Consider the following 25,493-nt stretch of genomic DNA (forward strand, 5'->3'; position numbering starts at 1 on the left):
TTGCCCTTTGTACATGGAAAGTGTGCTGTGCATCTCTGTGGGCCTGTGTGTGCTGTGTGCACTGTGTGCTGCATGCATTGCCTCTCCAGCCTCGCTCACTCATTATGAATCCCGCGGACTACCCCTTAGACACGCCTTTCAGAAAGCTGAGCTTAAAATTGTACAGGTTTTTGTTCTAGGTTACCCTGTTGAAGGAAGAGGGAAGTGTGGGATCAGATAACTGCAAAGGAGACGCTGCTCTCACATTGATTGTCGTGCTTTCGACCCAGCCCCTGGGGTGAGGGAAGCGGACCCAGGGGGTGAGGGACCTGGACCCTAGGGGTGAGGCACGGTTACTGTCCCAGGGCATGTGTCCCAGACCCTGAGGGTGAGTGTCCCAGACCCTGGGGGTTAGTGTTGGAGACCCTGGAGCTGCAGTTGTGATCCAGGCATGGAGTTTCCATTTGCTTTCTGTTGGTGCTGTGTGGGCTGTGAATCTTCTCCATAATGTCAGAGTCCAACAAGAAGCTGTGAAGCTGAGTGTTCCCCCCCCACCGCCCCCTCCCCGGCTTATTTTGACCTATTCCCCACAAGGGGAGTGACTACCTCTAGTGAAGTGACCAATCGCACAACAATACACAAACTCATGCCCCAAATTCAGTGAGTAAGCTCCAGAGGGAAATCTCTGTCTTGTATCCATGACTGGCTTTCCCTCACTCTAGCTGGAGAATTCCAAAGATTCATCACCTTGGGCAATAACATTTCTTTTCATCTCTACCCCTACTCCTTTCCTTTGAGGGCTCTAAGCTGTAGCAGGTGTGAAGAGACAACAGTAGGGGAAAGAGAAGATGCAATTGGCCTGCCAGCACATGGTAGTAGTACACTGGGCTGGTTTGAGACAGAAACTGGACTCAGAGGAGGAGGTCTCCAGGTATTAGGAGAAGGTGCTGGGGCAGAGAGAGGCACGAGGAGGTGGCATTTAGCCACTGCATACAAGAGGTCAGGTTGCCATTGGGCTTGGTCTGTAATGAATGGAGTACAGATTCCAAGGGTGCAGGTGAAAAGGGCTTGGCCGTTCCCACCAGCGGTAGTGCTGGAGAGATGCTCATCCCACCATGACCAGTGGTGTTCCACAAGTATCAGTGCTGACACTTCTGTTGGCCATTTATCAAAATTATTTGGATGAACATGTCGTTGGACTGATTATAAAGTTTGCACAACCTGGCAAGAAGTAAAATTGGTGTTGTAGATCGTGAGGAAGGTTGTCAAAGAATACAGATCAGTTGAAGATATGGCCAGAGCAATGTTCAACAGATAGGCCGGGGTGGAGAGATGCGGACCATTTTCAGGCAGATGGGATTTAGGGTTAGTGCAGACACTAGGCCAAATGATCTAGTCCTGACCTATAGAATCGTAGAACATTACAGCACAGAAGATGGGCCATTTGGCCCTTTTAGTCTGTGCCAACCATTAGTCTGCTAGTCCCATTAACCTGCTCCGATTCCATAACCCCGAGACCTCTCCCATCCATGTACCTGTCCACTCTATTCTTAAAACTCAAGATCAAGCCTGCAATCACCACATCATATGGCAACCCATTCCACACTCCCACCACTCTGAGTGAAGAACTTTCCCCTAATGTTCCCCCTCAAACTTTCCCCTTTCATCATTAAAACTATGACCTCTTGTATTTATCCCCCCCCCCAATCTAAGTGGCAAAAGTCTACTTTCATCCACTCTGTCTATACCTATCATAATCTTGTAAACCTCTATCAAATCTCCCCTTCAAGGAATAAAGTCCTAACCTGTTTAATCTTCTCATGTAACTCAATTCCTGAAGACCTGGAAACATCTTGGTAAATCTTTTCTGCATTCTTTCAATCTTATTGATATCTTTCCTGTAGTTAGGCGACCAGAACTGCACACAATATTCCAAATTTGGCCTCACCAATGTCTTAAACAAATTCAACATAACCTCCCAACTCCTATGCTCAATATTTTGATTTATGAAGGCTAAGATGCTAAACTATTTCACTACAACCTTGTCCACCTGTGACGCCACCTTCAGGGAACAATGTATCTGTATTCCCAGATCTCTTTGCTCCTCTGCACTCCTCAGTGCTCTACCATTTATGTCCTACCTTGGTTTGTCCTTCCAAAATGCATCACATCATACTTTTCTGCATTAAACTCCATCTGCCAATTTTTGGCCCATTTACTCAGTTGATCCAGATCTCTCTGCAACACATTGTGCTGTCCACAACACCTCTTATCTTTGTGTCATCAGCAAACTTTCTGATCCAATTTACCACATCATCCAGATTATTGATATAGACATCAAACAACAATGACCCCAACATGAATCCCTGAGGCACACTACTAGTCCCATGCCTCAGTGTGCAGGTGTAGCATGGGAATATTTCCTGATTTCTGCAGTTTTTTTCCTTTCAGTTTTGAGTTAAGCAAAAACAAGTGATTGCTATTTTCCTCAAGTTGGCAGGAGGCTTCACAACATCAGTTTTTTTTTAAATACTTCATTTAAAATAAAACCACTTAGCAAACATGTTACAATATTTTAAACTTAATCCAAATACATATGGTATTTTTTTTAAAAAGAAAAAAGAGTAAAGAAATACAAAATAAAGAAAAACCTTCTATGAATCACCCCAACCCTATATAAACTTAAAAAAAGAAAAAGATGGGCAAGAAAACCACAACAGGAGTACTTCACTTTCCGATTCTTTTAAATATACAAATATTTATAGAGACTTATAAGAGAAAGGGAATGTTCGAGATTCATTTAAATTTTAATATCAACAGTTTGTAAATATGAGCTCCATATTTTTTTAAAAAAATGTATGTAGCTGTTAAATTATAAGTAATTTTCTCAAGTGGAATACAACTCCGAACTTCTGCATGCCATCTATCCATTTCCAAATCAATATCTGACTTCCAAGTTATGGCAATACATTTTCTAGCTATTGCCAAGCCAATTTGAACAAATTGCCATCAATTCAGTTTTAATTTAGGTTTAATCCCTCTAATATCTCCCAATAAAATTAAAATTGGATCCTGTGGGAATCTTATTCCAATTATTTGTTCTAATAAATTACACATTTCAAGCAAAAAAGTTTTAATTGTTGAACACAGCCAAGTAGAATGCAAAAAAAAGTACCAACTTCTTGTCCACATCTAAAACATAAATCTAAATAAATATAGTTCTTATTATGTAACTTTTGTGGTGTTAAATATAACTGATGAATAAAATTATATTGAACTAACTAATATCTCACATTATACTTTTCATACTCTCGCTACATATTTGAATCCATCTACGTTCATCTATTTGCTTATTTAAATCTACCTCCCATTTATATCTTGATTTATGAACTCCTTTTCGAGCCTTCTTTTGTAATAATTTATACATCTCTAAAATAATTTTCTTATATCCCTAGTGCATAATAATAATTCTACTTCTGTCTCCACTGGTAATACCAAATCTTGACCAAAATTTTCACAAAAATATCTCTTAATTTGATTACAACAAAATTTTGTATTTTTAAATATCTTAAACTTTTCCTTCTAAAAGTAATAAATTTCCCTTCTTCAAAACAATCTTTAATTTTCTTAATACCACAATTTTGTTAAATTTAAAAAAAATTATTTTCCATAGAAAATGGAATGTCTATTTTGAACTAAAGGTGAACATTGGTTTTAAACCACTCTGAGTCTCTGCTGTTGCTACAGCACAAATACACTAGGGAAGTGATGAGTGGCATGTCAAGTTGCAGCAGGAAGATCCTGGTCTAGATTACTGACAGGTTGAACTTGCTTCAGAAACAGGTTTAGAAAAACCATACACATCCTTCATATGAAGAATTTATGCATTGATAAACTTAGACTTTCTTTGCTTAATAAATTCTAAAGCTATTGTCTCTGCTCTCTGCAGTGCAGCAAAATGAAATGTTTAGAATGCGTGTGCATACATGTGGAATGAATATTGGCATCATCGTTCCAAAGCACAGACCGCAGCATTAGTTACTGGGTCGTCCTGGGCCACAGAGTGGAATAATATGAGAGGACAAACATATCCTAGTGATTAAACGTGAGCAGATTCTTCTGTTTATGGGCCAGAGGAATAGTTTGATCTCCTCCTTTTGCCTTTTCACTCATCTCCAGGGAGCAGCAGGAAGATGTGATCCAGAAGCAGGCTGTCTAACCATATCCAACAAAGGGCCCAGGCCCAAAACATTGGTTACCCTTTACTTTCTATGGATGCTATGTGTCCTGCTGAATTTCTCCAGCATGTTTGTGTACTTCTGTTCATCCATAACCGGGATATGCATGGGTCCTCATTCTGAGGAGTGTACTCTTGTTTAGGGTTCTCCATCCAATGAACAGATTCCTTCCCAATAGAGTCTTTGAGGTCTGATTCACTGAGATCCATCATGTTCCGAATGGTTACAGCTTCCACAATAAAGTTAGTCATCTTGAATCAGTGAAGGTTTGAAGCTGTGCAGCCTGGTGTGAAGGTAGTTGGTCCTTCGCCTCCATCCGACCCATTCCTCTTTCACCTGCTCTGCAGTCACATCCTCTCCCTGCCGTGCCTCACCACCCTGACCTCCTAGCAATCATCCTGGTATTACAGGGCTTGTAGTATTCCTCATGTGGTCAATTTGAATGTGTTTGGCCCATAAACCTTTGTTATTTTTGAACCATTGTATGTGGAGGTTAATCAAGTGGAACTGCGGATTGAGTGTGAGTGAGGGTTGGTAGTAACAAGACACTACGTCCTGGATTGTATGGTAGACAGGCACTGTCAATTAGCTGGAGTGGAAAATGTAACATTGTTCTTCACTATTCCTTGTTTTTGTTAGATGCAGCTGGGAGGAAATTTGAAGCTAGTTTGTGTTTTGCTATGATGGTTATTATGTAATGGGAATAGCTGGAGACCAATGAATAATTTGGCAGGTGATTAATTGTCTGCAGACCAGTGTGTGTCGCTACGTCCTGTCACTCCAAGCTCTGCCACACAATGGTGACGCTGTCCTCAGCCATTGGCACCTGAACTGCAGACCCTGCACAGTTGCTGTCCTTCACCCAGTGTTTGCTGTGCACCATGGCATCCATCAGTTTGCCCACAAGGTCTTGCTGACTATCATTAATGCTGTAGGAGTGAGGCAACTCTGCCCTGAAGCTTCTATCTGCATGGAGATGTGAGAACTGCTTTTTGGATATTGGAGGGCTAGGTATGATCATGCCAGTCATCGTTACTTTGACCAGAGTCAAGTGGAATACACTGGTGGAAAAGAAATTATACATAGATCCAGGTGCCATTGTGACAGGGAACAATCTGAGATGATTAACCGTCACGAGCAAAGCGTTTCCAGCAACGTTCAGCCATGTGGGGTTGTTTGCCTTAACAAAGTCTACTTAGCAAGCCCACTAATGTCCCTGATATGGCATCACTGCAGATATCAGCTTACTGCCATATTTAGTTTCTTTGAACCAGGATGGCATCAACTGGTCACTGTGTCTGACCCAGACCATTATTTTGCTGTCTTGTGCCTGTGCATGTTGGTGTGTGACTTTTGTATGTCCTTCCCTCCCTGTGCATCTCACCATGGCTCCTCAGGAGCAGGAGTTCCTACAGAAACAGCAACAGGAGTTGGATGGAGCCCTGAAGAAAATTATCCACCAACACAAACTGGAGCTTGCTACCATTGAGCGGGAGTGTTTGAACAACAAACAGCAGATGATGCGAGGTGAGATCAAACATCGTGCTGGGAGATGAGACCAAATCCAGGTACAGTCCTGGCATGGGGGAGACCAGCTTGGAGGGAGTTTAACTGAACTGGGCCATTACTTCTCTGTTGTTTTCTGTAACCGAGGGGGACACAGACAGCACTGGTTTTGACAAGTAAATGGGCTTTGGAGGGACACTCAAGGATTAGTCCAGTGGTACACTTGGGCTGGTTTGGACATTGGTGTCACATAGTGGGGTTTGCAGGTTGGGATGCAAGGATATGAATAATGTTTTTGCCTGTTGCTGTTCAGCTAAGGAGGCGGCCATATGGGAAGTGGAGGAACGGCATCTCCAGGAGAAGCACCAGCTTCTAAAGCAGCAGCTGAAAGACCAATACTTCATGCAGAGACACCAGCTGTTAAAACGGCATGAGAAGGTCAGCCTGCGCCTCCTGCTCCAGTTGCCCACTCATTCCTTTCCTCTTGGTGAAGTTTGCAGGGACCATTCACATCTGCTGACAAGACTGTATTCAGCACGGCATCAGCTTCTCTTCTATATGGATTTCTTTAGTGATATGTGCGAATTCCACCCCTCAATGTGACCTTTAGCAGACCATTCCTGTCTGGTCCCAAGTGACTGCCGCACACTTTTCCCCTTTTCATTTTCCTTCTGACCTCTGTGTCCATCCCCAGGAATGGTTGGAGTCTCCTTTGCCCTTAGTCAGCACCAATGTTCACGGAGGTCATGGCTGATGTATGATCTAACCATATCACCTGGCAGAGAAAACACAGGTTAACTAAAATCTATCCGTCTAAATACAATATTCGTGGTGGTCTAAAATAAAATTATTTTGTAGAGGAGAGATTGAAAATACAATCTTTCCAAATTCCTCTGCTATTCAATGCTACTGTAACAAATCTTCAGAACTTCAGCCAATCACCCATTAGTCTTTGAGAGTAAAGGAAATACAATCCAAGTTTATATCATCGCAGTTAAAGATGTAACCATTAGATCCAGCTAAATCTACACTGCTCTCCTTCCCCAACAGCTCTACACTTGGTCTAAACTATGGAGCACAGCCTTTCCCTTCACCCTCTTGTTACCTGTTTCACACAGGATTGCAACTTCTTCATGGTGACACTTCCCCACCTCCTTTGTTAACAGGAAATGGAGCAGATGCAGAGATATAACCAACGTCTTATTGAGGAGCTGAAGAACCGGCAAACCCAGGAGAGAGGCAGATTGCCCAAAATCCAACGCGGTGATGCTAAGACTCGCATGGCCATGTTCAAAAAGAGCCTGCGAATTGGCTCCTCGAGTTCACCAGAACAAGATCGGGAGAAGATTAAACAGGTGAGCCTCCAACTGTTCTCTGATCTGAGGCACTCTGACTGGCAGTTCTTGTGATTACCACCAGGTGGGGCAGTGATGCAAAACTTCAGGAATATCCAGGCCTTTGACCCAGATCAGGGTCAGGAAAAGAACAAGAGGGTTTCTGGTGGGGAAGACATGGTGTGAGGGGATTTGGAGAGAGATATACAATGCCACAGAGCTATTGGATAGGCATGCTGCAGAATAGGTTTTAGTTTGGTCACTGTGCTGCAGGAAAGTTGTTGTCAAGTAGGAGAGAGCACTGAGAAACTCGGCTGGTCTTGCAGCGTCCATAGAAAGTTAAGAGCCTGAGCCCTTCTTCAAGGTATGGCCTGAGTTGAGTTCCTCCAACATTTCTGTGTGCTTTTAATACAATTACAGCATCTGGAGACTTTCATGTTTCATTCTACTGAGAAGATATTGCCAAATCTCGAGGGCCTGTATAGCTCAAAGGAGGTGAGGGCTTTATTCCTTGGAGTGCAGGAGGATGTGCAGTGATCTCAGAGGTGTACAAAATCATGAGAGGAATAGATCGGGTGAACACAGTCTTTTGCCCAGAGTAAGGAAATTGTTAATCAGAGGTGCCAAGTTTGGAATCATTAACGCCGGTTACAGGGCTATTGATTCACTCAGCATTGAGAAAGGTAAAAGTAGTGGTCATCCAGTTTAATTCCTCACACCGTTGCCACATTGACATGTCTGCCCATTGCCTTGTATACTGCCAAATCAAAGTTACCTGCAAATTGGAGAAACACCTTGTATTCTGTCTCAGCAGCCTCCAACCAGACGGCATTAACGTGGCTGGCACGGTTAACGTAGCCTGTAGTGCAGCGCTGTTACACCTCCAGCTACCCGGGTTCGAATCTGGCGTTTTCCGTAAAGAGTTTGTACATTCTCTCCTTGTCTGTGTGGGTTTCCTCCCAACCTTAAAAACATACTGGGGGGTTGTAGGTCAATTGGATGTAATTGCGCAGCACAGGCTTGTGTTTTGAAGGGAGCTGTATGTCTACATTAAAATGTAAACATCGAGCTCTAATTTCCATTAATCACCCCTCTCCTGATCTCTCCCTTTCCCTACCACTCTTGCCTCCTGTCTTTCAGCTTTCTACTCCTTTTCCCTTCCTTCTCCCATTAGAGAGCTACACTTCTTAGCCCTCTGCTATCTTCCCCATCACTTCTCAGCTTCTTTCTTTTCTATCCTCCCACTTGTATCTACCTATTCCCTCATACCTGTTAGTCTTTGTTCCTCCCCCTTCCCTTTCCTTCCTTCCTTCCCCCTCCACCCACCTTTTTAGTCAGGCATCTACTCATTTTTTTTCCACATTCCCAAGGAACGGCTCAGGCCCGAAATGTTGACTGCCTTTTATTTCCTTTGGATGCAGTGTGACCTGTTGAGTGTCTCTAGCTCTTTTGTGCATTGCACTGGACCCCTAGCATCTGCAGATTTTCCTGTATAACATCTGAAATAAAGTAATCCTTTATGAGAGAATATCCGCCTCTCCAACAACAACTCACCCTGAAGGATTGTGGCGCTAACAAGGGAATTAGTGGCCAGGGAATATTGTCAATTTATTATACTTTAAATTTCACACACGGAGTTAAGGGTAAGGGATGAGTTAAGGGTAAGGGATGAGTTAAGGGTAAGGGATGAGTTAAGGGTAAGGGATGAGTTAAGGGTAAGGGATGAGTTAAGGGTAAGGGATGAGTTAAGGGTAAGGGATGAGTTAAGGGTAAGGGATGAGTTAAGGGTAAGGGATGAGTTAAGGGTAAGGGATGAGTTAAGGGTAAGGGATGAGTTAAGGGTAAGGGATGAGTTAAGGGTAAGGGATGAGTTAAGGGTAAGGGATGAGTTAAGGGTAAGGGATGAGTTAAGGGTAAGGGATGAGTTAAGGGTAAGGGATGAGTTAAGGGTAAGGGATGAGTTAAGGGTAAGGGATGAGTTAAGGGTAAGGGATGAGTTAAGGGTAAGGGATGAGTTAAGGGTAAGGGATGAGTTAAGGGTAAGGGATGAGTTAAGGGTAAGGGATGAGTTAAGGGTAAGGGATGAGTTAAGGGTAAGGGATGAGTTAAGGGTAAGGGATGAGTTAAGGGTAAGGGATGAGTTAAGGGTAAGGGATGAGTTAAGGGTAAGGGATGAGTTAAGGGTAAGGGATGAGTTAAGGGTAAGGGATGAGTTAAGGGTAAGGGATGAGTTAAGGGTAAGGGATGAGTTAAGGGTAAGGGATGAGTTAAGGGTAAGGGATGAGTTAAGGGTAAGGGATGAGTTAAGGGTAAGGGATGAGTTAAGGGTAAGGGATGAGTTAAGGGTAAGGGATGAGTTAAGGGTAAGGGATGAGTTAAGGGTAAGGGATGAGTTAAGGGTAAGGGATGAGTTAAGGGTAAGGGATGAGTTAAGGGTAAGGGATGAGTTAAGGGTAAGGGATGAGTTAAGGGTAAGGGATGAGTTAAGGGTAAGGGATGAGTTAAGGGTAAGGGATGAGTTAAGGGTAAGGGATGAGTTAAGGGTAAGGGATGAGTTAAGGGTAAGGGATGAGTTAAGGGTAAGGGATGAGTTAAGGGTAAGGGATGAGTTAAGGGTAAGGGATGAGTTAAGGGTAAGGGATGAGTTAAGGGTAAGGGATGAGTTAAGGGTAAGGGATGAGTTAAGGGTAAGGGATGAGTTAAGGGTAAGGGATGAGTTAAGGGTAAGGGATGAGTTAAGGGTAAGGGATGAGTTAAGGGTAAGGGATGAGTTAAGGGTAAGGGATGAGTTAAGGGTAAGGGATGAGTTAAGGGTAAGGGATGAGTTAAGGGTAAGGGATGAGTTAAGGGTAAGGGATGAGTTAAGGGTAAGGGATGAGTTAAGGGTAAGGGATGAGTTAAGGGTAAGGGATGAGTTAAGGGTAAGGGATGAGTTAAGGGTAAGGGATGAGTTAAGGGTAAGGGATGAGTTAAGGGTAAGGGATGAGTTAAGGGTAAGGGATGAGTTAAGGGTAAGGGATGAGTTAAGGGTAAGGGATGAGTTAAGGGTAAGGGATGAGTTAAGGGTAAGGGATGAGTTAAGGGTAAGGGATGAGTTAAGGGTAAGGGATGAGTTAAGGGTAAGGGATGAGTTAAGGGTAAGGGATGAGTTAAGGGTAAGGGATGAGTTAAGGGTAAGGGATGAGTTAAGGGTAAGGGATGAGTTAAGGGTAAGGGATGAGTTAAGGGTAAGGGATGAGTTAAGGGTAAGGGATGAGTTAAGGGTAAGGGATGAGTTAAGGGTAAGGGATGAGTTAAGGGTAAGGGATGAGTTAAGGGTAAGGGATGAGTTAAGGGTAAGGGATGAGTTAAGGGTAAGGGATGAGTTAAGGGTAAGGGATGAGTTAAGGGTAAGGGATGAGTTAAGGGTAAGGGATGAGTTAAGGGTAAGGGATGAGTTAAGGGTAAGGGATGAGTTAAGGGTAAGGGATGAGTTAAGGGTAAGGGATGAGTTAAGGGTAAGGGATGAGTTAAGGGTAAGGGATGAGTTAAGGGTAAGGGATGAGTTAAGGGTAAGGGATGAGTTAAGGGTAAGGGATGAGTTAAGGGTAAGGGATGAGTTAAGGGTAAGGGATGAGTTAAGGGTAAGGGATGAGTTAAGGGTAAGGGATGAGTTAAGGGTAAGGGATGAGTTAAGGGTAAGGGATGAGTTAAGGGTAAGGGATGAGTTAAGGGTAAGGGATGAGTTAAGGGTAAGGGATGAGTTAAGGGTAAGGGATGAGTTAAGGGTAAGGGATGAGTTAAGGGTAAGGGATGAGTTAAGGGTAAGGGATGAGTTAAGGGTAAGGGATGAGTTAAGGGTAAGGGATGAGTTAAGGGTAAGGGATGAGTTAAGGGTAAGGGATGAGTTAAGGGTAAGGGATGAGTTAAGGGTAAGGGATGAGTTAAGGGTAAGGGATGAGTTAAGGGTAAGGGATGAGTTAAGGGTAAGGGATGAGTTAAGGGTAAGGGATGAGTTAAGGGTAAGGGATGAGTTAAGGGTAAGGGATGAGTTAAGGGTAAGGGATGAGTTAAGGGTAAGGGATGAGTTAAGGGTAAGGGGGCAACACTTTAGGTGAAATATTAGAGGTGGCTTTTTCACTCAGAAAGTAGTGGCAGAATGGAATGAACTTCCAAATGAGATAGTTGCGTCAGGGTCCCTTCTGTCATTTAAGAGAAGGTTGGATGTGTACATGGAGGTGAGGGGGTTGGAGGATTATTGGCGGTGAGCGAGAGGTTTGAGCTAGTGGAGTTGTTCTAGTGAACCGGTGCGGACTCGAAAGGCCGACATGGCCTGTTTCTGCTCCGTAAATGGTTATATGGTTATATGGTTAAGACATAGGTTTAAGGTGAGCAGGACAGAATTAACTAACCTGAGGGATGGTGGGTGTATGGAATGGACTGCCGGAGGAGGAAGTCGAGTCAAGTAGTTGCAGTGTTGAAGAAATAATTGGATAGATGCAGAAATAGGATATGTTTTGGGGAATATAACAGAGGCAGGTGGGACTGGTGAGGGTGGGACATTTTGTTCAGTGTGGGCAAGTTAGGCTGAAGAGCGGGTTTTTGGTACCAATCAATGAGCTACTTCTTATCATACCACCTTCAAAGTCAGTCTTGCTCTGGTTCCGCATTTTAACTTGTGGTCCCATCATTTCTCTCTCTCTCCATAACTATCTTAAGCCTAGTAGGATGATGGTTGCTGATCTCCAAAGACTCATCCAGGAACAATTTCCCAAGGCATCACCCTTTCCCAAGGCATCACCCTTTCCCGTATGGGACCCTTCACATATTACTGGGTTTTTAATGTCACTGACACTCAGAAGCAGTTAGGAGCTATTAAATAGAAATTAATATTTTTAAATGTTAGAAAATTATAAACTACTGACTAAAAAGAATAAAACCCCAAAATAATTAAAAACCTTATCATTGCAAAACATAATGCTTCCTGCTTTTAAAAAGGAAAATACTGGAGAGAACAGAATGTCAGGTGTATCTTGGGGATTGTTATATGTGATATATATTCAGGAGCTTGTTGTCGCAGGAGTAATTAGTAAGTCTGCAGATGACACAAGGTTATGTGGGAGGTGGATCAGATGGTTGGAGTTTTGATAGACATAGTTTAATCCATACAAGTTTCTGGTGGGGATTTTTGGAAAGTCAAACAGTGGTAGAATGTTTACAGTGCACGGTGGGACACTAAGTCATGGTTGTGAACAGGGCAACCTTTAGCTCCAAGTCCAGAGTTCTCTGAATCTGCTGACACAGGTATAATAAGGAGGGAAAGAAGCTTATTGCATGCTTTCTTTCATGGGTTGAGTCATGGAATATAAAAGTAGGGGCATAATGTGGCAACTGTACAAAACACTGGTTCAGAAACTCTTGGAATATTGTGTGCGATTCTGGTCACCACACAATAGGAATGCTGTGGTTGTACTGGAGAGGAGAATCACCCAGATGTCTGAAAATAGAACATGGAAATCTACAGCACAATACAGGTCCTTTGGCCCATATTTGTTGTGCATACCCAATAACTTACAATAGTAACTGCCTAGTATTTCCCCACTGCATAGCCCTCTATTTTTCTCAATTCCATGTTCCTATCTAATAGTCTCTTAAAAGATCCCATTGTACTTGCTTCTACCACTATTGCCAGCAGGGCATTCCATGTACCCACCATTTGCTGTGTGGAAAAACTTACCTCTTACATTCCCCTGAGCTTACTCCCAAGCACCTTTAAAACTATGCCCCCTCATGTTAGCCATTTCAGCCTTGGGGGAAAAAGCCTCTGGCCATCCATACAATCAATGCCTCTCATAATCTTATACATGTCTATCAGGTAAACTCTCATCCTTCGTTGTTCCAAGGAGAAAAGTCTGAGTTCATTCACCCTATCCTTAAAATGCATGCTCTCCAATCCAGGCCACATCGTTGTACATCTCCTCTGCACCCTCTCTATAGCATCCACATCTTTCCAGTAATAAGGTCACCAGAACGGAACCCATTATTCCAAATGGGATCTAATGAAGGTCTTGTATAGCCATAACATTACCTTGCGAATTTTGAATGATCCCACAGTTAACGAAGGCCAACACACCATACACCTTCATAAGAACACTATCCACCTGTGCAGCAGCTTTGAGTCCCCCTACAGATAACAGTCCCTGAGATTTCTGTTTGTCCACACTGCTCAGAGTCATCCCATTAACATTGTAGTCTGCCTTCAAATACCGGAATGAACTACCACACTTATCTGGGTTAAACTCCATTTGCCACTTCTCAGCTCAGGTTGGGGTGGGGTGGATGAGGATAGGGTAGGGTGAGGTTGGGGTGGAGTGGACATAGACTGAAAACGGCAGATGGGTCAGTCACGGCTTGGACAAACTTGGGGACAGGGACACGGAGACAGGGTCTGGATGGGGATGGGGGGATGGGGGGCTCGGTCAGAGCTGGGACTGACAATCTCTGTGACAGTTTGCTAGCCAGGAGGAGAAGAGGCAGAAGAACGAGCGGCTGCAACAACACCAGAAGCACGAACACCAGATGAGAGACCTGCAGCTGCAATGTGACGCCAACATTCGCGAGCTGCAACAACTGCAGGTAACCCAGTCCCTGTGACACCTCCCTGTTCCACTCACCATGACACCGACCCTCCTTCCCCGTGACCCTGTCCCAGTCACTCCTCCCACTCCCCGTGACTCCACCCTCCTCACCTCACCCCCGTGATCCCTCCTTCTTCCATGACCCATCTACCCTCGTGACCTCTCCTCCTTACCCCTTTGTGTTTGATCCCTTGCAGAATGAGAAGTGTCACCTGCTCATTGAACATGAGACCCACAAGCTGAAGGAGGTGGACGAGGAGCACTGTCAGGAGCTGAAAGAATGGAGGGACAAACTCCGGCCCAGAAAGAAGGTATCATGCTTGAATCTTTCAGAGGGAGGGTGATCCTCGTGACATTGATTCTGTTAAGAATGAATGTGGTGGGAATGTCACCCCTACTAGCAGGTAGCTTTGGAAGGGAAGGGGTGAATGATCTGAAAGCTCCTGGGCTATATCAGGCCTCCTTCACTGCTAATCTTTTCTCACAAATGTATTTCAGGCTCTAGAGGAAGAATTTGCTCGCAAGCTGCAGGAGCAAGAAGTCTTTTTCCGGATGAGTGGAGAGTCAGAGTGCCTCAACCCCTCAGCACAGAGCCGAATTTCCAAGTTCTATCCCGTCCCGAGCCTGCACTCCACGGGATCCTAAGCCCGGAGTTTGCCGGTAATCATTCTCTTCCGGTGTAACAGATAGGTGTAGTCATACTGATTCAGTAACCTACAGTGAGGACTTTGGCCTCCTCATCCCCACCCTTGAGTCTGAAGACAATCAGCATGTGACTGAATTGAAATCTTTCTAACCGTATGGGACTGCTCGTGTTGGGAGGGTTTTTGATGAATTATGTGACGATCAACAAGCCTGGGGATGGTGTGGCTGTATCACACTGCTGACACCATCGCAATCTTCTGTAACCACATGGAGTGGGCAGCTGGCCTGCACGGAGCATCAATGGGGGTTGGGGGGGAGGCCCACAGGGAGGGGTCTTCTCCCTGCACTGGATCTCCACAGCCATGCTGCAGAAAGGGGACAGAGGGGCCCATGGTATGATTTTCCTTCCATGGGAAACCAGGAGGGGATCTTGCAGGGTTTCCAGGACATGTCTGGAGCTTCTATTCATGATCAGTGTTGGGATTCAGTTAGTGTGCAAAACTTCAACATCATTCTCAGTAAAGTCACTGAACTGAGGCCATTCCAAGTTCCTTGTTCGTGATTATATTTACTACAGTCATTTCCTCACAAAGTTTAATTCGCAGTGATGAGGACCCTTGTCCGGACCCCTACCTGTGACTCCAATGTGCTGGGAGATCCTTACTTCCTGCTATGGGTGGGTTCTCCAGGCTGGTATGTGAGTGCTTACAGGTTGCGTGTGTGGGTGGGTGGGTGTGTGGGTGTGTGTGGGTGGGTAGTGGTTCCATTTGGGGGCACTTCAGCACTGTCACTGGCTTTATCTGCTACTTGCTCTCTGATGCATTCCTGTCTCTTTGTGAAACAGGATGTGGTTCCTGATGACATTCCTGCTCCCTGACACACATAATCTGCCCACCCTCAGACCATACCACTTACTGTCCAAACAGAGCTCACTCCGTGAAGCTCGGCACAGTTAGTGTAGTGGTTAGTGCAATGCTGTTACACTGCACGAGTCCAGGGTTCAAATCCCATGCTGTCTGTAAGGAGTTTATATGTTCTCCCCATGTCCACATGGGTTTTCTCTGGAGGCTCTGGTTTCCTCCCACTCTTACTGGGGGTGGTAATTAATTGGGTATAAATTGGGTGGCATGGCTTCATGAGCCAAAAGGGCCTGTTACTGTGGTGTACTTCTAAATTTAAAATTTTATTATGTTGGGCTTCCTGGGAGGCAATAGGCAAGGAGTCAGAGTATGGAGCACAGAGCAGGGGATTGGGTGGGGGAAAAGTGTGGGGTCCCTGGCATGCGGAAGGGTGGGGTACAGAGTAAGATCCTTGACACGGCATGGGATAGATTGGGACAAGGTGTGGGGTCCCTGGCATGGGGCAGGGTGAGGGCAAGGTGTGAGGCCCATGGCATAGGGCACAGAGTAGGGTGGGGCACCCAGAGGGATCCTTGGCAAGGAGCACAGGATAGATTGGAACAAGGTGTTGAGATGCCTGGCATCGGGCATAAGGTAGGGTGCTTGTCGTTGGGGAAGTTGTTCCAGGAGTCATGTGATTGTGAAGTAGGCTGATCAGCCCATTGAGTCTGCCCCTCTATTCCATCATGAGCTGATCCATTCTCCCACTCAGCCTCATTCCCCTGCCATCTCCCCATAACCTTTGATACCCTGACTATTCAGATAGCTGTCAATCTCTTCCTTTAATACACATGACGACTTGTCCTCCAAAGACGCCTGTGGTAGCAAATTCCAGAGGTTCACCACTATCTAGCTGAAGAAATTCCTCCACACCCCTGTTTTAATGGGCGCCCTTCAATCTTGAAGGTGTACTCCTTTATCCTAGACTCACCAACCATGGGAAGCAACTTTGCCACATCAATCAAATGTGACTGTGACCTCCCGACAGTGCTCTTGAAGCAAGGTCAGGGTTCCAGCTCTACTGCATGTATTTAAATTACCTACATTTCATTATGAAACCATCTCTGCAACTAACTAAATCACCAACCCTCCATTAAACTGGAGATTTTAATTAATTAATGAATTCATGGGATCTAGACATGGCTGGCCAGGGTGGCTTTCATTGTCCTTCAACTCCTGGTGATGAAGTATCCACTGCCTTTGAGAAGGGAGGTTTAGCCTTCAGATAAAACATTGAAGAAGCTCCAGTAACAGTGTTCCCTGCACCTGCTGCCTTGGTTCTTTTCGTGTGGAAGTCTTGGCTTTGAGACGTGGTTGAAGTGCTGGTGGTGAGTGAGGGAATGCATGGTGCATACTACAGGCACACTACACTGATGTGAGTGAGGGGATGCACAATCCACACTATGGAGGCACTGCACTGGTGGTGAGGGAGGGGATGCACAATGCGCACTACAGAGGCACTGCACTGGTGTTGAGGAAGGAAATGCACTGCGGTTGGGGTGAGTGAGGGGATGCATGGTGTACACTACAGAGGCAATGTGCTGGTGTTGAGGAAGGAAATGCACTGCAGTTGGGGTGAGTGAGGGGATGCACGGTGCACACTACAGAGGCAATGCACTGGTGGTGAGGAAGGAAATGCACTGCAGTTGGGGTGAGTGAGGATGCATGGTGTACACTACAGAGGCAATGTGCTCGTGGTGAAGAAGGAAATGCACTGCGGTTGGGGTGAGTGGGGATGCATGATGTACACTACAGAGGCAATTGCTGGTGGTGAGGAAGGAAATGCACTGCGGTTGGGGTGAGTGAGGATGCATGGTGCACACTACAGAGGCAATGCGCTGGTGGTGAGGAAGGAAATGCACTGCGGTTGGGGTGAGTGGGGATGCATGGTGTACACTACAGAGGCAATTGCAGGTGGTGAGGAAGGAAATGCACTGCGGTTGGGGTGAGTGGGGATGCATGGTGCACACTACAGAGGCAATGTGCTGGTGGTGAGAGAGTGGATGATTATGGTGGGAGTGGGGAGGGGAGGATTACGGTGTTGGATAAGGTGCCAATCATCATTACATTACTACACTGTCCTTTCATTCAGCTGAATAACCATTGCTACATTAAGCCATCAATCTGTTTGATGCCAGCGATATAACCATAACAGCATAGTGAATGAATAAATCTGACATGCTTTGAAAGATGACTGAGATGATCTGATAAATTGCTGTATCAATGCAGAACCTTCATTTCTGAACTGCCAGTCTAATGTTCTGGTCTGGTTACGATGTGCTCAGGAAATGTTTACAGGTTTTCCCTGTTTGCAGCACAGAGGAGGCTGAGCTTCAGCAGCTAACTGAGTCTGACACACCCTCATATTAATTTCCCATGGAGTTGATATGCTTTAATATGACTGACAATTCCCTCTTCACCCAGTCCTATGGTTTCCAAATGACCTTCACCTCACTGTGCATTTCACCCCAGACCCTTCACACCTCAGTCTGTGGAAGAACACAATGTTCGAGGAATTCACTACAGGTGTTGCCCATTTTCTGTCACACACTATATATCCAAGGTTACTTTAATCAATTAAATTTTATTCTACAGTAAGTATTTATCCATGTGGTTCGGGGCTAGAGCTGTACTCTCCCCTCCTCCTCCCCCCCCCCCCCCCTTCTCCTGGAGTGATGTGGCCTCCTGCTAAGTGGGAGTGTGAAACTGATAAGATTAGATCTCCATTGGGACATGTTCATTTGGTGTGTATCAGTATTGTACAGGTGATCACATAAGCCATCTGTTGGTGGCAGAGGACATCTTGCCTGGGCACAACAGAACCTATTTCACAATAGGCTTTTAAAGCTTTCACTTCTGATCCAGGCTGCTTTAAGGTTTATCCAATATATGTTTTCTCTCCTTGTCCTGTTTAATAGTACAACCCAGAGGACCTTTCTATCTCTCCCTAATATATGTGTTTCTTGCTGGGTGTATTTGAAGTGTTTACCTTCTGCACCCCATCCTCCCAAATGCAAGAAATTAAAAAATTACAGCTGTCTTTTTCTGTGGAAGTATGAAGTTTTCCCCAATGATTAATGCCAAATACTGTGTAACATTTTTGGCCAATGCTGAATAGAATTCTGCAAATATGGAATGGATTTTATTGTCCTAACAAAAGTGGGATGGGAGTGTGTTTTTGTAATGTTTTAAATTAGCTCAAATCTGAACACCGCATTTACCGTTTACAAGTTAAAATGGGTGTTTTGTCACAAAATAATCTCAAGGTCACCAGTGAAATATTGATACAGAATTATGAATTGCTTCTAGACTCCTGGCTGTTCAGGATCTATGTCACTCTTGATCCTGCAGTACATAACTGAATTAAAATTTATCATCAATTAACTCTCCAACAAAACCATACAGTAAGATAATTGGTCAATCACATATTGCGCCTCTTGAAGTTTCAGGATGGTACTTATACTGTCAACTAGTGTCTACATTTCTGATTGTAACTATAAACACATGAAGGCTTTGCTACAGCTTGATATATATGAAAATGTTTTAATATCTAGGGGCTTCCTTTGTTAAACATGAAGAAAACTTATTTATGTGGATATGATGTTCTGCATAAGGTGATGATGACACTTTGTGTGGAAGTACTTACAAATGTAAATAAAACAATTCTTGCAAATGACTGATTCCCTTCGTGGATTTATTTCTACAGCTGAACCTCCACCACACTCTCCCTTCATAGACTATGGCAGAGTTGAGGTACACAATGCTGATTAGACCAAGTTTCTTGTTCCATGTGTAGTTTGTATCCTTCCCATATAGGGAGGTTATGATGGTGGTGCTGAAGTAGAGGAGATTTACCAGGACATTGGCTGGATTGGAGGGCATTGGTTAGTGGGGGAGATCGGACGTACAGGGCATGTTTTCCCTGGAGTGCAGAAGAGTTGAGGGAGTGACCGGTAGAAACATGCAAGATTATAAAAGCTATAGCCTAAATGGATAAATCCAAATTGTTTTCCCATTTTAAGGATTTGAGATGGAACATAGATATCAGGGGAGAGGGGTGACTAGTGACAGGGTGGTGAAGATCTGGAATTCACTGCCAGAAAGTGGGGATACATGCATCATAGCACGTTTAAGGGGCTTCTAGACGTGCACCTGAATTAACCAGATAGAGGACTAATGCAGACAAATGGGGTGTGGAAATGGGTTTAAGGGCGGGTTGTGCAGCACGCCACAACAGAACTCCCAGCCATTCCTGCTGCACGCATGCGCAGACTGTCCGACGCGCAGCGGTGGTGGTTGCGTGCGCATACACAATATTTTCACTACGTCACGGTGCGGAATTCAAATGCACCAATGGAAGTGCAGAGAGCTCAACGGCAGCTCGGCGGGTGGAAGATGGAGGGCGCAGGGTGAGAGATGGGCTGGGGAAGGGAAGGCATGGGTGGCGACCCGATACGGCAGCCAGGATTGCCCCAGGCCTTGCTCCACATCCACCCAGTACCTCTGAAATAGATTCCGGGAAGTGGGGAGGTGAGGGAGCAGGAGTTGGGTGGGAAGATAGGGATAGTCGGGACAGTAGGAAGGAGGGGAGTGGGGTGAGGGATGGAGGGGGCAGTGGGAATGGGTTGGGGAGAGGGTGGGGAAGGGTTAAGTACTGTGGGTAGGGGAGGAGAAAATGTGAGGGACAGATGATAGGTGGAGTGAATCTGAGCTGGAGAAGGGCTCAACAGGTTAGGGGTGATATGAGGAGAGAAATGGGTGGGCATAGGAAGGTTGGACTGAGGGGAGCAGATGAGGGAGGAGATGGAGAGGGGGATGGGCAAGGTGGGGTGATATAGGGGCTGGCCTGGGATGGGTTTGGGGTGAGTAGTAGCCCAAGCCTGGGAGCCTTGTCACATTCTCCCAACAACACTACTCACCCCTCAGCTGCAAACGAACGTAGCTCTCACTTCTGCTGAGGTTGCTAGTTTGGTTTTTGCTTGGTTTATTTTAATCACCGTGTCTGCAGAAATAAAATCAATTCACATCTTTGTGGCAGCAACACCACCTGTAATATTGTGATCAGCACAGAGCCATCACCTCACAGTAAGCCCATCATCTTTGACCCAGACTTCTTTGTGGAAAAACTTCGTTTTGAGAAGCCGGATGTCTTCCTTGAGCTAATTGTAAGCAACCTGACCCGTCTCATTGACCTGCCTGGCACAGAGTTTGCACAGCTTATCGGTGATGAGGAGCCCAAGTTACCGAGCAATACCAGTTTCTTCCGTTCCTTCAACTTCTTGAGGAGGAAAGGTCAGTAACACCTCTTTGATTGAACGTCTAACAGATTGTTCGTTGTTCGCTCAGCACTTGCATCAAAGGCTAAATCCCACCTGCAGTCTGCATTTTGACAATGAGTTTTGTTTTTGAAAGGATATTAACCTTGGTTAAATTGGCATTATGGTTGGCACAGATATGATGGGCCAAAGGGTCTGTTCCTTTGCATTTTCAGTTTTACAAATTGCATTAACACCACTCATTGCCGACCCTTGATGCATGATTCGCCTATGGTCATGAAAGCGTACAAGGTGAAGAAGGTCTTAGGCCTGGACGGGTGACTGCCTTTCACTATCTGTGACTGCTACGTGACTTGCAGAGTTTCCCCAGTACTTTGGTGTACTGTTACAAGGTACTTGTTTTCTTCAGCTACAGCTTAGATTATGAAAACAGAGAGGTAATGGAACTTAAAGTTTGGTTAGGCCACAAGTGGAGTAGATTTTACAATTCTGGATGCACACCTCAAGAAGGATGTGATTGAATCGGAGAGAATGCAGAGAGGATATTGCCTGGGATGGAGTGGAAATGGCTGAGGAGCGATCTGATTGAGATGTACAAAGTTATGAGGAGCAGTGGGTGGAGGGTGAGAAACTTGCCCTAATAGGGCTGTCTGTGTAGAGGGAATTGATTGAAGGGAATTAGTTTTTGCCTAAACAAGAAGCAGACTGAATGGCAGTACTCTGCAGCATATTGGCCTGATCCAGTGCAGCTGAGACTGGGTGAGGACAAGACTGTGTGCGCTTTCATGTGGCCCACCTCTCACTCCTTTATAAGGGTCTCTGTTTCCAAGTCAGGGGTTGGGTTACCACAGACATCCTGTACAAGCCCACAGACTTTCACACAGTCTCAACTACTCCCACTCCCATCCTGTCTTTAAAACTCTCCCAGTGTCTGTTGCATCTATCTAATTCACCACACTTTCCAGATTGATGTCTGACATATTTTGGTAAAACTGCCGTTCTCTCCACCACTGTTGACAGAACCTCCAAGCACGATACTGGTTTACTGCACCCCCATCAATGATAGTTTCCCCGATCCTTGCTTTCCACACACCACCCTGCATTTTCAGTGTAGTTTCTTCTATCTTAAACAGGATTCCATCACTAAACACTTTTCTTCCCCCTCCCCCCCCCCAAACCATCTGTGAAAAGACTTGCTGCTTGACCTTCTGAGTGTCCCCAGTATTTTTACTCTCAGCAGTTATCTGCAGTAAGCAAAGCAAAAATGGTACAATGGGGCAAAAACTTTGAGTCTGTAGTTAGTGAGTGAGAAAAGCAGAATCAACCTCAAATGTTAGAGGGATGAGATGGATATGGCTAGGCTTGGTCCTTGCCCCAGATCTGTCTTTACTCAGCTATCAAATAACTAAGCATTTCGGAGATGGAGCAATTTGGGAATAGTAATCACCCCTCCTTATGACCAGGAAGGTGGGGGCAGCAGGAGTGACACAAAGTATTTAAGAAGGAACCGGAGAAATGAATCACTCTTCTTTTGTCACCAAGCTACCTCCCTGCATCAGTGCAAGTTGCAAAAGTATTCCTGTTCCATCATTATTGGGTCCCTCGGTGGTGTTGCAGCGGTTTTTCCCCACCACCTCGGGGTTAGACAATAAATGCTGACCTTGCGGATCCTTGTAAAACATTTAGACAGACAGTGTCCGGCAGTGGTGTCTGCCCACACTGTAAGCAGGGAGTGCGGCCAAGGCCAGGTGCATTTGTATACTGGTTGTGATGCTGTCTGCAACCTCTGCCGCAAGCTGTGGACCACATGTTATACCTCTGGTTCCAAACCTAGGTACTGTCTCACCAAGTAAAAGCACAATGCTGGAAAAACTTAGAAGATTGAACAGTGTACTTCATATAGCAAAGATAAAGATACATAACCAATGTTTCGGTCTTGAGCCCTTCAACAAGATATGTAAAGATATATAACCAATGTTTCAGGCTTGTGCATTCTATCAGATGAGCAAAATGGTAGGGGAGAGAGCCAGGAAGAGGACCACAGTCCCACAGGCAGGAGGTAATAGGTGGATAAAGGAGTGCACAGCAGCAAACGGGGAGGAGGGATGTCTGCAGGCTTTCGTGTTTTATTCCTCATTACTAGAAAGCAAGGCTGTGGTTTAATTATTAGCCAATTACCGTTGAAATAAGTTCATCAGATCCAATGAACCTGACCCCAAACTGTCTGTCTGCATGATTGTCTCCTCACTGATTCCTTGTACATCAGGATACTCATTATAACATTTGGGAGACATTTTTTTCCAAGTAGGCTCAAATGAAAGGTCAGCATCAAATGTGAATACATTCCATGGTTCTCCAGCCAGATGACATTAATATTGACTTCTCCGGTTTCTGGTATCCACCTATTACCTCCTGCCTATAGGCCTGTGCTCCCCCCCCTGTACTATTCAGGCGCCTGCCGACATTTTGCTCAAGCCTGAAATGTTGGTTATTTATCCTTATCTTTGCAATATAAAGTTCACTGTTTGACCTGCTGAGTTTCTCCTGCATTATGTTTTTACTTCAATCATGGTGTCTGCAGACTTGTGTTTTACTCTTGTCTCACCAAGCAGAGTTCAGCGTTTGGGGGTGATGAATGAGGGACAGGTAGAACAAGACTTGTTGGGGTTGGTGCTGCCCGTGTTTGATTACCACACAGTGCTTCAGTAAACTGAATTTCAATTTTCAGAAAGGGGCGTTATATTTGGAGCACCACTGACCGAAGAAGGAATTGCCCAGATTTATCAGCTCATTGAATATCTTTACAAAAGTAAGTGTAATCACAATGGTTCACAGTAATTAAAATGTCTGCCCCTGTCCTTTGCTCACTATTTCTCTTGTCCACTTTCCACTTCTGCCTCAGCATTAACTTTCTCTTTGACTTGTGGTTGTCTGGTGCTGAGCTCTATTTCTTGGCATCTTCCTGTGGTGATGTTTGTCCTATTCTGCTCCTGTCTATTCCCCAGCTCTCACCCACTTCTCCAGCTGCCTTTAATCAAACTGACAGCTTTGCTCATTTGACAACACAACATCAAAGTGTATCTTCTCCCCAAACAGACCTTTCCAATGAAGCAAACTTCACTTGTGTATCTGCAGGAGTCTTCTACTGCATCCAGTGCTCCCTTTGTGGCCTTTTCTACATTGGAGAGACCAAGTGCAGACTGGGAAATTGCTTCGCTGAGCACCTTTGCTCTGGCCACATAAGTGACCAACTACTTCAATTCCACATCCCACTCCCATGCTCACATGTCTGTCCATGGCCTCATGTATTATCCCACCAAGATCAGCTGTAAAGTGGAGGAACAACACTTAATTTTCCATTTGGGCACTCTCTAACCGGATGGCACTAACAATTTCTGCTAGCCTATTCTCCATTCTCCCTCCCTCCCTTTTCTCTTTGTCTTTCTCCAGCTTTCCATCCCTTCCCTCTCCATTCACAGAGTCACCCCTCCTCCCCTGCTTGCTGGTATGCTCTCCCTCCCTTATCCACCTATTACCTCCTGCCTGTGGAACTGTGCTCCTCCCCCTGTCCCTTCCACCTACCATTTTGTCCCAACGCTTGCTGCCATTTTTATCATCCCTTGATGAAGGGCTGAAACGTTAGCTCTGTATCTTTATCTGTGCTATATAAAGTATGCTGTTTTTCCTGCTGAGTTTCTCCAGCATTATGTTTAGACTTCAACCTCAGTGTCTGCAGACTTTTCTACTTTTCTATTTGCATTCATTTGGCTTTCCTGAAGATGGTTCTTTTATTGTAATTGTAAAAAGTTTCCTCCTGGTCCTTCTTGCCCAAATCTGTCAGCTGTCAATAACCAAGCATTTCATAGGGGAAGCAATTTGGGAACAGTTATCACCCTTCCTTAATTTTCGAGATCACTGTAGACAAGAATGAGCTTGGGCCTTGCAGACTCATGCTAAATTGGGGCAGGGAAAATGCTGATTAAGCAGGAGCTAGGGGGAGTTAATTGGGAGCAGCTGTTATTGGGCAAGCCCACACAGATGTGTAGTAGTTGTTTAAGGACCAATTTTAATCCAAGAGTGACATGTTCCAATGCAAAGGATTGGGATGGCAATGTGAGAAAAGCTGGGATGATAGGTCATGAACTTTGTTAAGGAAGTAAAAGGAGGCATATGTAAGGATCCAGATGCTACTGTCAGACAGGTCCTTGGAGATGTATAAAGCTTGGAGGAAAGAGCTCATGCAGGGCTTTAGGAAGGTCACCATCAAACATGAATACATTCCATGATGTATCATTGGTGAGGAGGTTTAAAGAAAATCACAGGCATTTTATACTTGAATAAAAAGAGGATGGGCCCACTAAAGGACAACATAGGAAATTTATAGTTGGAGTTGGAGGAAGTAGATGAGGTACTCATTGAGTACATTGCATCTGTGTTTCCCAAGGAGAAGGACGTGGGTAGTGATAGGGAGCGTCATGTGGAAAATGCTTGTTTGGGGCATTCTGAGTTCAAGAAAGAGGTGCTTTTGAAGAGCACTGAGGTGGATGGGACCCCTGGACCTGATGGGATAAATCCCAGGTTATTGAAAGAGCCAAGTGAAGAGAATGCTGGGGCCTTGACAACGATCTTTGCATCCTCACTAGTGACAGGAGGAGCCCAAATACTGGTGAGTGATTGATGTTGAACCTTTGTTCAAAAGGGTAAGAATGATAGTGTACCTCAAATCAGTGGAAGGGAAACTGTTGGAAAGGATACTTGGGGAGAAAATTGATGCACATTGGAAAGTTATGGTCAGATTAGGGACAGGCAACATGGCTTTGTGAGGGGTTCGCAAAGTTTGATCATTTAAAAAGGGTACAATAAATCATTTGATAGTGCAGACGGGTGTTTTTGAGGTCTCAAAGTAGTTTATGGTTAGAGTATTTCAGAGAGGTTCAAGTTAGCTGTTGAAAATTTAAAATTGAAGAAGATTTGAATTGGTGGATAGCTTTGCCATTAA

The 25,493-nt window shown here is 44.8% G+C and overlaps 2 protein-coding genes across 4 annotated transcripts in view; both read left to right on the plus strand.

Annotated features, from left to right (window-relative positions):
- LOC138744367 (STE20-like serine/threonine-protein kinase) overlaps positions 1-18,894 on the plus strand; it is a 105,322-nt gene extending 86,428 nt beyond the window's left edge. For both annotated transcript variants that reach the window (XM_069900413.1, XM_069900414.1), the window contains 6 exons: positions 5,615-5,744; positions 6,037-6,161; positions 6,890-7,078; positions 13,547-13,672; positions 13,872-13,985; positions 14,173-18,894. In XM_069900413.1, coding sequence (XP_069756514.1) covers positions 5,615-5,744; positions 6,037-6,161; positions 6,890-7,078; positions 13,547-13,672; positions 13,872-13,985; positions 14,173-14,319 — 831 coding nt within the window. In that variant the 3' untranslated portion in view covers positions 14,320-18,894. The remainder of the gene's footprint in view (positions 1-5,614; positions 5,745-6,036; positions 6,162-6,889; positions 7,079-13,546; positions 13,673-13,871; positions 13,986-14,172) is intronic.
- A 660-nt stretch (positions 18,895-19,554) lies between these two features.
- Positions 19,555-25,493, plus strand: part of arhgap19 (Rho GTPase activating protein 19) — a 34,441-nt gene continuing 28,502 nt past the window's right edge. For both annotated transcript variants that reach the window (XM_069900421.1, XM_069900422.1), the window contains exons 1-3: positions 19,555-19,627; positions 20,257-20,510; positions 23,223-23,303. In XM_069900421.1, coding sequence (XP_069756522.1) covers positions 19,572-19,627; positions 20,257-20,510; positions 23,223-23,303 — 391 coding nt within the window. In that variant the 5' untranslated portion in view covers positions 19,555-19,571. The remainder of the gene's footprint in view (positions 19,628-20,256; positions 20,511-23,222; positions 23,304-25,493) is intronic.

Source organism: Narcine bancroftii, chromosome 10 (genome assembly GCF_036971445.1).
Source record: "Narcine bancroftii isolate sNarBan1 chromosome 10, sNarBan1.hap1, whole genome shotgun sequence".
Taxonomy (NCBI): Eukaryota; Metazoa; Chordata; class Chondrichthyes; order Torpediniformes; family Narcinidae; genus Narcine; species Narcine bancroftii.